General features: G+C 51.4%; 1 protein-coding gene across 1 annotated transcript; it reads left to right on the top strand.

Moving 5' to 3' along the window:
- The first annotated feature begins 4,858 nt into the window (after window positions 1-4,858).
- Window positions 4,859-13,470, top strand: PRM3 (protamine 3). The gene is made up of 3 exons (XM_082429810.1): window positions 4,859-7,733; window positions 7,833-10,669; window positions 11,212-13,470. The coding sequence occupies exon 3, from the start codon at window positions 13,125-13,127 to the stop codon at window positions 13,392-13,394; it is 270 nt and encodes an 89-aa protein (XP_082285936.1). The 5' UTR covers window positions 4,859-7,733; window positions 7,833-10,669; window positions 11,212-13,124; the 3' UTR covers window positions 13,395-13,470.
- Window positions 13,471-14,436: the final 966 nt, after the last annotated feature.

Raw genomic sequence — 14,436 nt, 5'->3', positions numbered from 1 at the left:
CGCCACTAACACCCTGGTCTGAGCCACGATCGCCTCTCCTCTGCAGGATGGACACAGCCTCCAAACTGGACCCTCTGCCTCCACCCCTGTCCCCCACGTCCTTCCCAACACAGCAGCAGCAGGGGGGCCCTTAAGTCAGAGAATGTCATACCTGGGGTCCCCATTTCCTTCAGAGTAAAGGCCAAATCCTTAGCATGGCCGACAAAGCCATCCATACTGTGCTACTCCCCCCCACCTCTATGACCTCGTCTCCCCCAACCCCTCGCCTCTCTGCTGCGGCCACACCGGCCTCCTTACTGTTCCTTGAACACAGCAGATACATTCCCACCCAGGAGCCTTTGCACTGGCTGTTCCCTCTGCCTGAGTACACCTCCCAGATATCCACGTCACCGACTCCCTCACTGCCTTCAGGATTTGCTCAAATGTCACCTTATCAACAAGGCCCAGGACTTCCCTGGTGGCGCTGTGGTTAAGAATCCACCTGCCAACACAGGGCACGTGGGTTTGAGCCCTGGTCCGGGAAGATCCCATGTTCCACAGAGCAACTAAGCCCGTGCGCCACAACTACCGAGCCTGCACTCTAGAGCCCGTGGGCCACAACTACTGAGCCTGTATGCCACAACTATTGAGCCCGCGTGCCTAGAGCCCATGCTCCGCAACAAGAGAAGCCACCGCAATGAGAAGCCCACGCACCGCAGCAAAGAGTAGCTCGCCGCAGCTAGAGAAAGCCTGCGTGCAGCAACGAAGACCCAACTCAGCCAAAAATCGATATAAATAAATAAATAAATTTATATTAAAAAAAAAGAAACAAAAAACAAGGCCTGCCCTGATCACCCTGAATTGCCCACTCATCCCAACCACCCGCAGCAAGCCCAGCCATCCTCATCCTGCTCTACTTTCTCTGTTTTCCTTTCAACATACTATATGATTATTTATCATACTGACTGCTCTGTTGCCTGCACTAGAATATAAACTCCATGAGGGCAGGGATCTTTGTTTTGTTTACTGTGCTTAGAACAGTGCTCAGCACAAAAGGCATTCAATAAATATCAGCTGAATAAATTTATAAAAGGAAAGGTATCGGGGCAAAGGTTGACAATTCTAAAACCACTATACGTGCACACTGGAGGTGAACATAAGAAACTGGACGGTGGATGGTAGGAGCCAGGTCTCCCGCTGTTGGGGTAAGAAGTTAACAGCTAAGCAAGGGGAGGAGGCTGGAGGCTGGAATGGTCCACGTGGTGGTGGATTAGAGTTAGAGACGTCAGGATGAACTTACGTTTAAAAGTGATACAGACGGCTACACATGCAAGTATTTACAGATCTGTATACGTACACAGGTTAGTATATACATTACATTCCCCAGAGAGCCTAGAAGAAACAACACCCCATAGCAACAAGCACACCTAGCACCCAGACTTTGGTTTCTAACACCATTCTCCAATAAGAGGAACTAGGGCTCCTTGGAGAAATGGTTGATTCTAGGTTTAAAGCAGGAAACACACAGGATGGGCCTGGGGTATCTAACAGGGCCAGAAAGTAAGGAGGTACTCAAAAACTCACAATGACGGGCCATGTCAAAGGGACACAGGGGCCAGTGGAAGAGCTCCTAAAGGCCAAAGTGGGAACAATTTGAGCAATACAATAAAGTAGTATTGGATTATAACCCACAGTATGAACTATCCATGAGTCTATACTGATGTAAATATATGACTGAATAAATAAATGAGGGAGCACAGGCAGATTTCCAGTGCAGAAGAATTTCAAATAATTTATGTATATACTCTGCCCTCAAGGAGGTGAGGCATAACTTCCCAGCCCTTACATGTGGGATGCACAGTGACGCACCTCCAAATACTGTATTCAGTAAAGTAGAGAAACCTGACACACAGTGCCTCAGTCAGGTGATCAAGGTCAACTTCAACCGCTGTCAGTCAGCTCAAGAGCATGTGCCCTTGTTAGGAGGTGAGGAGGATGACCCTTTCCCTCTGTGGTCTTCCTCCTCCAAACACATAATCGCCAGTCGAATCATGAGAAAACATCAGACAAATCCTAATGGACATGCTGCAAAATACCTGACCAGCGCTCCTCAAAACTGTCACAATCATCAAAGACAAGTCGGAGAAACCAGCAAAGTCCAGAGGAACCGAAGGAGACCTGATGATTAAATGGGATCCTGGAACAGAAAAAGGATATTAAGGAAAAACTAAGGGACTCTGAATAAGGCATAGACTTCAGTTAATAATAATGCATCAAAATCGGTTTATTAATTGTGACAAACACACTATCCCTAATAAGATGTTAATAATAAGGAAAACTGGATGTGATACCCTGAACTAGATCCTGGAACAAAAATGGGCGTTAGTGGAAAAACTGGTGAAATCCAAATAGAGTCTGGAGTTGGTTAATAGTAACGTTCCGGCGTTGGTTTCTTAGTTGTGACAAATGTGCCATGGTGATATAAGATGTTAACAATGGGGGAAACTGGGTGAGAAGTAAATGGGAACTCTCTGTAACTAACTTTTCAACTTTTCCCAAAAGAAAAGGGTATTAAAGGAAAAAAAAAATAACCTGTATTAAAGGAAAAAAAATAACCTGACAACTAAACGGGATCACGGCACATGGCAGTTGCTCAGGTAACAAGGTAACGTGTATTATGAGATTCCATTATTTTTTTTCACATGATGGAAATAACTTATCCAGTATTCAGCAATGCGATGGCCCTTAGACAGGTAAAAAATTCCAAACAATAAAAAAGTGAATAAAGTAGAAAGTGAAACCTTCCATGATTCCACTCCCCACTGCTAAGTCAATATATTATATTCTGGACTTTTCCCTAAGCTTATGTAAACACTTATTTAACAGTTTGATAACACTGTGGACTTCCTTTTGTATCAGGGCACATCACTCTACTGTTCCTTTTTTGTTTTTTAATTTTTATTTTATATTGGAGTAGAGTTGAGTAACAATGTCGTGTTAGTTTCAGGTGTACAGCAAAGTGGTTCAGTTATACATATACATGTATCTATTCTTGTTCAAATTCTTTTCCCATTTAGGTTATTACAGAATATTGAGCAGAGTTCCCTGTGCTATACAGTAGGTCCTTGTTGATTGTCTATTTTAAATATAGCAGTGTGTACATGTCAATCCCAGACTCCCAATCTATCCCTCCCCCCCTTCCCCTTGGTAACCATAAATTTGTTCTCTAAGTCTGTGCGTCTGTTTCTGTTTTTTAAATAAATTCATTTGTAGCTTTTTTTTTTTTTCAGATTCCACATATAAGTGATATCACATGATATTTGATATTTGTCTTTCTCTGCCTGACTTACTTCACTTAGTATGATAATCTCCAGGTCCATCCATGTTGCTGCAAATGGCATTATTTCATATATACAATGGAATATTACTCAGCCATTAAAAAGAATGAAATATAGTGTTCTCCTGAACAGCCGCAATATGGATGTAACAATGGACCATTTCCTTAAGGTCAATAGTAAGGTATTGCCAATTTTCTTCCCACAAACAGTGCTCTAGTGGGCACCCTCCTATACACACCTTCATGCCCACATGTGGGAAGTCCTGCAGGACAGACCCCTGGCTGCAGAATGGTGGGCGCAGCAGTACATTTAAAACATTGTCTTCCTACTGCTGATCGTCCTCTCGTTACCCTGAGAATGAACTGCCTGGCTCTGTCCTTCTCAAGGGCAGAGGGGAGCACGTGGCCCCTACCCCTCCCTTCATCTCTTTGGTGACATCTCCCCTTGATCCAGGCAGCCGCAGGTGGCCATTGTGACTTCATGGATGTGGCTGGGCGGGGGGGACACAGGACACACCATGTGATTGACCAACTGGGACCTCAGAGGACAGAATCGTACGTCCTTCTGAGATTCAGGTTGTGTTTGAGATGACAGGAGTCTTGGGGATTTCTCAGCAGAGCTAGGGCAGCGGGCAGGGAGAGGGTGTGTGACATTTCAAAAGTCGTAATCTTGGGCTTCCCTGGTGGCGCAGTGGTTGAGAATCTGCCTGCCAATGCAGGGGACACAGGTTCGAGGCCTGGTCTGGGAGGATCCCACATGCCGCAGAGCAACTAGGCCCGTGAGCCACAACTACTGAGCCTGCGCGTCTGGAGCCTGTGCCCCGCAACAAGAGAGGCCGTGACAGTGAAAGGCCAGCGCACCATGATGAAGAGTGGCCCTCGCTTGCCACAACTGGAGAAAGACCTCGCACAGAAACGAAGACCGAACACAGCAAAAAAAAATAATAATAATAATAATAATAAAGTAAATAAATAAATAAATAAGTCAGGAGCTCTTTAAAAAAAAAAAAAAGTCATAATCTGAAACCATGATTTTATATTTGGAAAATGACAATAAAAGAACTTTACCACACAAAGCATCCATTTATTGTTCAGTTCTTCAACAAATATTTGGATTTCTTTTATGTACTGATTACTCAGTGCTAGGATGGCTTCCGTGAACAAAATTAAGTTCCTGATCACACAGAACTTATATTCTCCTTGGAGACAAATAATAAACGCAATAAGTATGAGTTAGAAGCAAGTGCTGCATTATTTAGGGTAACAGGCGGCTGCTAGAACCCAAAATCCCAACATTTCTGGTGGCCCCCGCAGTCCTCCGACTCCAGAGCAGGCCAAACATCCCATCCCAGAACTCCGAGGGCTTCCTCTTTCCAGGACGCCTCACCTATTTCTGTGATGATTTGACTCATACCCGTCTCCTCCACTAAACCATAAGGCCGAGAACTGCTTCCTCCTCTGCAGCCACAGGGGCCTCCTTTCAGTTCCAAACTTCTTCCTGTCCCCCTGTCAAGTCCTCAAACCAATGGGCTACTCCCGCCAGCCAAGTCTCAGCTCACATGTCCCTTCCGCCGAGCAGAGTCCCTGAGTGACCACGTGGAACAGAGCCACTCGCTCCCTCCCCACCTGGGAGACCCACACGGACAGATGTTGGCACGGCTGACTCCTTCTTCTCACTCAGCTCTCAGCTCAAATGTTGCCTCCTCAAGAAGGCCTGTCCTCGGCATCCTAAAGTAAACCTCCAGCCAGCTGCTGTCATATCAACTGATTCTATGCACACTTGTAATAAAATTCAAAGCCTTTTGTTCATTTGTTTGTTCACTTGAATAATGCCGTCTGTCCCAACTAGAATGTAAGCTTCTTGGGGGCAAGAACTCTGACCTCTCTTGCTCACGCTGTAATCCCACCGCCTAGAAGAGTGCCTGGCACAGAGTAGATGCTCAATAAAAACCTGAGTGAAGGAGGGATCTGGCCTGGATGTCTCAAATTCCTCATCAGCAAAACAGGGTAAATTCCCATCTCTGTCATCTCATGGGGTTCCTCCGGGATCATGCAGGTTATCTTCAGAAAGTACTAAGTGTTACAAGATTGGGGGTGATAATTTTAAGTCAGTCTAGACATGAGTCAATAATTGAGAATTTACTGCTGACCTCCTATGCGCCAAGTGCAACATGCTTGTAACTTACTGGACTTCAGCTTCAAATTTGTGGTTTTCCCACCTTGTTGTGGGTTGCAGGGTGGGGTCCTGGAAGTTTCTGGCTGCATGCCCTCTGGGTACTAACTATCCACTGGCCCCGTTCTCCTTCCTAAGGACCACAGCTTTATCCTCAGGGGCGGGGTGCTCTCACGGTAAGGCAAGTGATCAGAAGAAGTTGCTGGGTGGGGGTGTCTGGGAAAGCTCTTTATAGAGTTATAACTCCTTTGCCCCCCGCCCCCTTTCTTCTTCTTCATTTATTCTTGCACAGTGGATATAGCTGAATTTCCAGCAGGGTCGAGGCTAGCCCTTAACGTGCCTTTGTTCAAATTAGGAAAGACTTCCACTGGGAGCAGTCTAATTAGAAGAAGACAGCTCCCATGGGCGGAAGCATGCTTATGGGTGCTGGGCCTGGCCTACACCATTCAATCCCCTGGCTGAGAGCTCTGAGCAGTATACCAACTGCACAAACAACCGTCCATGGCAGCCCTGATTTTGCACTCCGAGGCAACCTTGAGGATGGAAAGTACTTGCCTAGGGCAGAGGCAAAAGATAAAAGAAGTCTGGGCGCTTGTTAAGGGTGGAGTCCTTATACCAGCCCTGGAAGGCCTTCCTCCTGACTTTTTTCCCTTTTGTTTTGTTTTGTTTTTTTTAATTATCTCAATAATTTATTTTGAAATAACTTCGAATTAGAGAAAAGTTGCAGGAACCATACAAAGAACTTCCCTTCATCCAGACTGTCAATTGTTAACATTCTGTTCCATTTACTCCATTCCCCCTCCCTTCCTCCCTCCCTCCCTCCCTCTCCCTCTTTCTCTATGTAGATACGCACCCCTTGTTACTGTTCTTTTTCTGAATCACCTGAGAGCAGTTGGCAAACACGATACCCATTATCCCCAAATACTCCAGCGTGTAGATCCCCCAAACAAGACACTCTAACGACCATCCAAATCACCTCTGACTTCTTCAATGAAACAAAACTTCTACACCAAAGTCACTTATTTTGGTTTCCTGTTATAATTAATGAAATCTAATTCTAACTGCTGCCCTCTTTATCCCTCAAGTTCATGGGGATGTGGGAAAGGTTAGACGAAGCTGAGAGTGGTCTGGCCCTGTCTTGCCCCCCTCCGCCACAGTCTCTGCTCCTCCCCCTGGGCCTCCTTTTGATTCCTTACACCTTTCAAGCACCCTTCAGCCTCAGAACTTTTTTTTTTTTCAATTGAGGTAAAATTCACATCATGTAAAATCCAGCATTCTAAAGTGAAAATTCAGTGGCATTGAGTACAATCACAACGTTGGGTAACCATCGCTACTCTCTGGGTCCCAAGCATGTTCATCACCCCAAAAGGAGACCCTGCCCCACTGAGCAGCCGTTCCCATGCCAGCCACTTCTAGGCAACCACCCACCCATCTCTGTGTCTCTGGCTCTCCCTCTCTGGACATTTCACGTGAGTGGAATCACACACACGTGCTGCCTCTGAGCTTCGCAACAGCTGTTCCCTCTTCCCAGATGCTTTTCCTACCTCCCATTCTGACTCATCCTCCTTAGGAGGCTTTCCTAGGGCCTCTCCTGAGGTCAAGCCCCCCTCAACATGCATTCTCATAAAAACCTGAAGTTCCTCTCCTCGGCACTTTTCACAATTATAATTACTCTGTGTGGTCATTTCATTCACGTTTCCTGTAGTTAGACTGTAAGGTTTATTATGCAGGAACACGTCTGCCTTGTTTATCACTGCGTGCCAGGGCCTCGGCAGAATCTGGCATATAGCAGGTGTTCAGTGATGTGAAGGAGCGAGTGAGTGTCCTTACAGGGAGGTCATCTCGTCTCCCCTCTGCTGATGACCTGGAGGCCCACACGCATCACGGCCCCGCCCTCCTTCAGCGAGGGCCTCCCACATGCCCATATATGGACGTGATGCAGGCCGGCCCTGGCCCTGGTCTGTGAGGTCCAGGCCTCTGTGACCTCACAATGACCAGGGCCCTCCCCGCGCCTATAAGAGGCCCAGGGGTCAGCCCCTGGCTCACAGCCCACAACGTTCCACCTGCTCACAGGTTGGCTGGCTCAACCAAGGCGGTATCCCCTGCTCTGAGCATCCAGGCCGAATCCATCCATCACCATGGCCAGAAACAGTTGTTGCCGCAGCCCGAGCCGGAGCAGACGCCGCCGCCCGAGACAAAGACGTCGCAGCCAGAGGAGGCGGTGCTGCCAGAGGCGCAGGAGAGGTGAGGGGGTCTGCTCCGTGGGTGGGGGCCGGGGAGCTGGGGTGGAGCTGGGGGTTCAGCCCGTGCTGAAGTCTGCTCTCGCCCCCTCGCTCTCCGCAGTGTGCTGCCGCCGCTACACCACTGTAAGGTGTGCAAGACAGTAAGCGCCCAGTAGCAAGACCACCACACTCCTGCCTGAACCACTACCAGCCTTCAAGACCCTCTTGCCACATCTCGAACATGCCACCGTTCCAATGAAATGAACAGGAGCCTGCCAGCGAACAATGCCGCCTGTCAATAAACGTTGAAGGAAAAACGCCACTCTTGTCTCTTTGCTTTGATGGACTCAGTGGCGAGGAGGGCTTGGGGACACTGGGAAGAGGGGACGCGAGGGATGGTTGTCGCACGGGATCTTGTTTCAAACTCTTGACTACTCCCAAGTCACAACCCAAATCTGCCTCCCCAGCCACCCCTTTACAGGCCCCACGGCCGTGCTGGTTTCTGAACGCACGCTCCCCAGCTCTGTGCTCAGTGGCTTTCTGCTGGCAGCCTGAAATGGGCCACAAACTGGCAAATGCTACCAATCAAAGACTGGCTTGCCACCCCTACTCCCCACCCCTGAGAGCCAGTAAACATTTCCCAGCTCAAGCTCGAGTCACCAGCCATCACTACATCCCACCAATTCCCCAAGGTGCCAGATGCCGAAATTCCCATTTTTTAAAAAGATGCCTCCGTTTGGGTGCAGTGAGAGTAACTTGTCCAGACAGTGGTTGAGCTAAGCTTTCATTTAGTCCTCGGGTACAATATCATCCCTGGCTGAGGAAACAAGGTAACTTGGTCCACTAACCATAGGATACACTGAGATATGTGAAGGTGGTTCACAAAACACTTCCGTCCCCTGGCCTCAAAGGGAACTGTCAGATCTTTTAACACAAGAGCCTGGGTCACGATCTCATTGCAGAGCAAAGCCCAGGGCATTTCATCAGTGACCAGAACCTTGACCCAGTTGCCTTGACAGGGCCACAGAAACGTCGCAGCCATGACTTCCATTCATAGAGCACCGTGGAGCACAGGTACTGGGCATTCGCCACTTCCAGGCCTCACACCCAACCTGCAAGGCAGGTATTGACGGCCTCGTCTTTGCAGGTGAGGCCACTGAGCTGGGAGATGAACTCGCTTCCACGACCCAACTACCAGATTGGTTCCATAGCCAGTCAGAAGATGCTGGCAGGATGGCTGAACATGGATCCCCCGGCAGGCTTTTACAAATAGATCAAGCTCCAGCCATGGAGATTCTGAGTTAGTAGGGTCTGGGGGTAAGGCCTGGGCATTCGTATTTTGAGCAAGTGCCCTGGGGGAGCCTGAGGGCACTAATATAAGAGGCCTCTGTATTAGTTTCCTATCATCATTGTAATAAATTACCACAAACATCATAGCTTAAAACACAAATTTATTATCTCACATGGGCCTTATGGCGCTAAAAGCAAGGCGCGAGCAGGTTCTGAAGGCTCTCGGGATGCATCACCTTTCTCCTTGTCTTCCAGCTCCTAGAGGCCTCCGGCTTTCCTGGGCTCAGGGCCCCCCCCTCCGCCGTCAAAGCCAGTGGCGTAGCATCTTCAAATCTCTTCCTGTGACCCTCCTGTCTCCCTCTCCCATCTTTTTTTTTTTTTTTTAAGGGGTTAATTTTTTTTTAATTAATTAATTAATTAATTTTTAGCTGTGTTGGGTCTTCGTTTCTGTGCGAGGGCTTTCTCTCGTTGTGGCGAGTGGGGGCCACTCTTCATCGCGGTGCACGGGCCTTTCACTGTCGCGGCCTCTCTTGTTGTGGGGCACAAGCTCCAGACGCGCAGGCTCAGTAGCTGTGGCTCACGGGCCTAGTTGCTCCGCGGCATGTGGGATCTTCCCAGACCAGGGCTCGAACCCGTGTCCCCTGCATTGGCAGGCAGATTCTCAACCACCGCACCACCAGGGAAGCCCCCTCTCCCGTCTTATAAGGACCCACGTGATTACACTGAACCCACACTGAATCTTCCATCTCCTTAAGTCACTCACATCCAGAAAGTCCCTTCTGCATGTCAGGTGACAGTCACAGGTTCAGGGCTTAGGGCACGGACATCTTTGGGAGGAGGCATTAATGTGTCTACCACATCCTCCCTGCAGTTGCTATGACTCCGATTCTGGATTTTAATGGGTCACCAAAGTACAGTGAGAGGGGACTTCCCTGGTGGTGCAGTGGTTGGGAATCTGCCTGCCAATGCAGGGGACACGGGTTCGATCCCTGGTCCGGGAAGATCCCACATGCCGGAGCAACTAAGCTCGTGGGCCACAACTACTGAGCCTGCGTGCCACAACTACTGAAGCCCGTGCACCTAGAGCCCGTGCTCCGCAACAAGAGAGGCCACCACAATGAGAAGCCTGCACACTGCAATGAAGAGTAGCCCCCGCTCGGCGCAACTAGAGAAAGCCCGTGCGCAGCAACAAAGACCCAACGCAGCCAAAAATAAATAAATTTCAAAAATATAAAAATAAATAAAATTTAAAAAAGTACAGTGAGAGGTGCAGGAGGAGGCCAGAGGTGGAGGGAAGACGACACGTTTGGAGGAGGGAAGAGTGTCCCCGGGGCGGGGGAGGGGGCGGAGGGCCAAGGGCATGGAGTCAGAAGCCCAGCCTTGCCTCTTATTTGCAGGGACCATGAGCAAGTCACTTAACCTCTTCGTGCCTCAGTTAATGAGTAAATGTATGGAATTTCCGGAATTTCTGGCATAGAGTAAGCACAAGATAACTCTGTGGACAGATAAGCCCCACCCCGACCCCCTGAGAGACCCTGGCACAGCTGCAAAGGCACAGCTGCAAAGGCGGTGAGGAAGCTTCCGGAAGGACTACGTGTGGATTTGCACCAGCTGGAGGGGGTGGGGAATGAGGGCTTGGATTTGGACAAGAAGGCTGGCGCTCTTCTTGTGAGAGTCCCCCCGTTACGAGGCACAGGGACACGTTTTACGGGCGGGGCGAGGGGTGGCTGCCATGCTCTGTGCTGCTTTCACAGAAGGGGCCAAGGTGGGGGGGGGGCTTACACACAGCGGGGCTCCTTATACACAAGGCCCCAGAGAGCTGCCGACAGACCCGACCAACACCGTTAACAGTAAGAGCAGGAGGGCAGGCCTCAGCCTCCTCCCCCCAGCCCCAAGGCCAGCTGCAGCCTCAGCCCCAGCCCCAGCCACCCCGCCCACGAGCACGATGGTCCGATGCCGCCTGAGGAGTCCCAGTCCGCAGCAGGGCTCCGGGCAGCAGGGCGAAAGCGAGCGCCTGCACCAGGCGCAGGAGCTGAGGCCGGAGGATGTCCCGATCTACGGGAGGACCCACAGAGGCCCTATCGTGATAGACAGGAGGCACAGGCGGGCGGCTTGTGCAGTGCTGGGACCCCACCCTGTCTGAAAGCCCCCCAAGCCCATCCCCACCCAGATTCCCCAGATGGCCCCGTAACTAGAACTTTTTCCAAAAGGCTGAAGAAGGATCGGGAGGAGGAGAAGATGCATAAGGCAGCTCCAAGCCTCCCTGGGCCCACCAGAAAGAGTCACCTGCCAGGAAGCACCTCGCGAGACCATAGCAAGTCCCCCTCGGATGCCCAAGCCCCGAGTTTGCAAGGAGCCCACAAGATCTTGAGTAAAATGAGCAAAAGTCATCTGCCAAATAAAGCTTGAGATAAGAAACTTGCTGGCCTGTCAGGGTCTCCCTTATGCAAAGGGCACAAACAAGGCTTCTATTCACCACAGGGTCAGGGGAGGAGGAGGGGGCCAGGGCAGGGGGCTCATCCCTGAGTACTGGGCTGGTGTGTTACCCTGTGACACTGGGCGTGTCCTCTCACCCGGAGCCATCATGGTGCCCAAGGCCACACTACTTCCCCCTTGTCCTTTCCATTTCCTTGTCAACTCCCAGCCCATGTGAAGAACCTGAAGGTGTTGGACAGCTGGGGAAAGTGTGACTTGTGACGAGATGGGAAGCAGGTCTAGCATGCTCCAGCAAGAACAAGGCCAGCGTGGGGGGAACAAAGGGCAAAGGGCAGAACTGGGTGAGGCCTTGTGGGCCGCTAGGATTCTGAGGTGGGACCCTCATGATCACAACAGGGCCATGGAGGCCCCCGGGCAGAGTCCATTCCTGCCTCTACCTAGCTTCTGGGGGCGCCTCGTAATCCTTGGCGTTCCTCTGCTGTGGCCGCATCCCCAGTCTCTGCTTCCTGTGTGAAATCTCTCTGCCTCCCTCTTAGAGGGACGCTTGTGGTTGCACTCCGCATCTACCCAGATAATCCCGGATCACTTCCCTATCATCTCCCCATCTCACTCGAGGCTGGGGAAGTTGGCAGTCAGAGTGGAGGGGTGCGGGGAGGGGTGCAGAGGGTCCAGAAACCCAGACCCAGTCTTCACCGCGGGGCCCCCAACCAGCCCTACTGAGACCACACCAGGCAGGGTCGTTAGAACAGAGCCGCACGTGCCTCCTTAATCCCCTCGGAGGCCTTAGTGACCACGAGGCTGGACTAGAGGGGACCAGGCCCGACTCTGAGTCCTGGCTCCTCCCCTGACTAGCTGTGGGACTCTGGGCTGGTTACTCAGCCTCTCTGAGCCTGCTCTCCCTTTGTAAAATGTAATAATCGTACCTCCCTCACGGGGTACATTAGTTTCTTTCCTCTCAGCCTACCACAGCCACTGAGAATCTGGGACAATGTCTGTATTATATGTCAGAAAACAGATTCCTAGTGCTCAGAAATGACCAAGGAGACGTAACCCCCTCCCGGGCTGAAACTGTGCTGGATGGGCATGTGTAGCTAGAGGCTGGTGACCCCAAAAGCTTACGAGCCGCTGCCTTTAAAGGGTGATTTTGGAGAACAGGAGAGAGTGAGTAGGGTTTTCTTTAGTTTTATACAAGTATAATGCACAACTTTTAAGTATGCAGGTCAAGAAGCCAGACATTGCCAGTGTCCCTGGAAGGCTCCCTCGTGGCTACTTTTCATCACATACTGTCAACAGCTCTCTTGGGCTGGATACTTCCGGGATGTAGTGGGGGGAGTCTGCGTGCTCTCCTGCTTCTGGAAATTCTATCCCCAACCCTCAGCCCAGCTAAAAGGGGGACTTTTGCCAGGGCAAACAAGGCCAGATGGAGGAGGCAACATGGCAGGGAGAGGCTGCATGGGCGTGGGCCTGGCACTTTGCCTCGGTCCTGCCCCGTATGTGGCAGGGGCTCAGTGGGACAGCTGGTGGCCTAGGTTTGAGTCGGGTGTCGGCTCAGACTCAGGTATCCCAGGGTGGGAGGCTCTGGGGGGCCCCTTTGTGATGTCAGCGCTCTGCTTACCACCCTCGACGGCCCCTCCATACCCCACCAGTGGCCTTTCCTTCCAGTCCAGAGAGGCAGCCAAAGTGGGCGATGGGTTCCCACTGTGCCAAGCTCGGCACGGGCCACGGCCGGGGCCACGAATCCTCCATGAAGAAGCTCGTGGCCTGCGTGAGTCAGGATAACTTCTCCTTGTCGTCGGAGGGTGAGGAGGAGGAGGAGGAGGGAAAGGCAGAGGGAGAGGAAGAGGAGCTCCCGGTGCAGGGCAAGCTGCTGCTGATGGAGCCTGAGTGGCAGGAGGAAGGCGCCAAAGACGACTCTGTGGCCCAGCAGAACCCCAAGCCCAAGCAGACGCAGTCCTGACCCATGACGTGGCCCGGGAAGAGGTGCTGGTCGCTCTTCCAGAGAGAAGAACTTTCAGAAAAGAGTAAATAAAGAGTCTCCAAGGAATCCTCCTCCTCCTGTCTGCTCTCCCCCCGCCGCCACCCCCCGACCCCGTGACCGTGGCACCGCGCATGTGTGTGTGTGTGTGTGTGTGTGTGTGTGTGTGTGTGCGCGTGTGTGTAGGGAGGCTGAAGAACAGGAGTCACTGACCCCTGTCCCTGAACTCCAGCCAAAAGCCCTCACAAGGTCCACTCCCCGTGACTTCTCAGCCGCCGTCCCATGCTGCAGGGGGTGGAGAATGTGGTAGCCTGGGCTAGAAAGTCACCGCAGCCAGTCCCGTCTCGGGGGAAGATTCCTCTCCGAGTCCGAGCAGATGCAGGCTGAGAGCACCCGATGGCACAGTATCATCTCCCTCTGCAAACCCCCATTTTGCTGCTCTAACCATAAACGGTCTTAAAGAGCATGGACTTGGGAGCTCAGCAGACCTGCTTCCAATTCCTTCGCGCTCGCTGTGTGACACTGAGCAAGTCGCTGTCTGTCTCTGAACCTCAGTCTGCCCTCCCTGCCTAAGGGTGACGTTAATAGCTACCCACAGGTCAGCGGGTCGGGAGAATTGACTGAAACACTGGGTGGGACCGGGCCTAGCACGCGGTGAGTGTTTCACCAAGACGGGCACTGCTGTTGGAGCCACAGTGGTTCCATCTGACTCACGGGCCCCGGTTTTGGGGGCTGAGCAGGTTGGAGGGGTCTGAGTCCTTCTCAACCACTGATTCTTCTGCCATCCCTACACTCAAGGTAACCATCTGTACCCTCATGAGAGGCTCACTTCTGCCTTGTTCAAGGGTTCCAGCTGTGGGGGCAGAGCCAATGCCCTCATTAGAGCAATGGGCAAAGGAAGCCCAGAGAAGGGGCCAGACACAGACCTAAGACCCAGACCCTGGGTCCACTCACTCCGGCCTTCGTCAAGAAGCATCATAATGTGTCTGCTGCCCCTCCTGTCCCTGGCTCCCTTAACCTTTTT

This window comes from Balaenoptera physalus (assembly GCF_965194825.1).
Source record: "Balaenoptera physalus genome assembly, chromosome: 16".
NCBI classification, from domain to species: domain Eukaryota; kingdom Metazoa; phylum Chordata; class Mammalia; order Artiodactyla; family Balaenopteridae; genus Balaenoptera; species Balaenoptera physalus.
The sequence above is the reverse complement of the archived record's forward strand: the minus strand, read 5'-3'. Positions and strand labels throughout refer to the sequence as shown.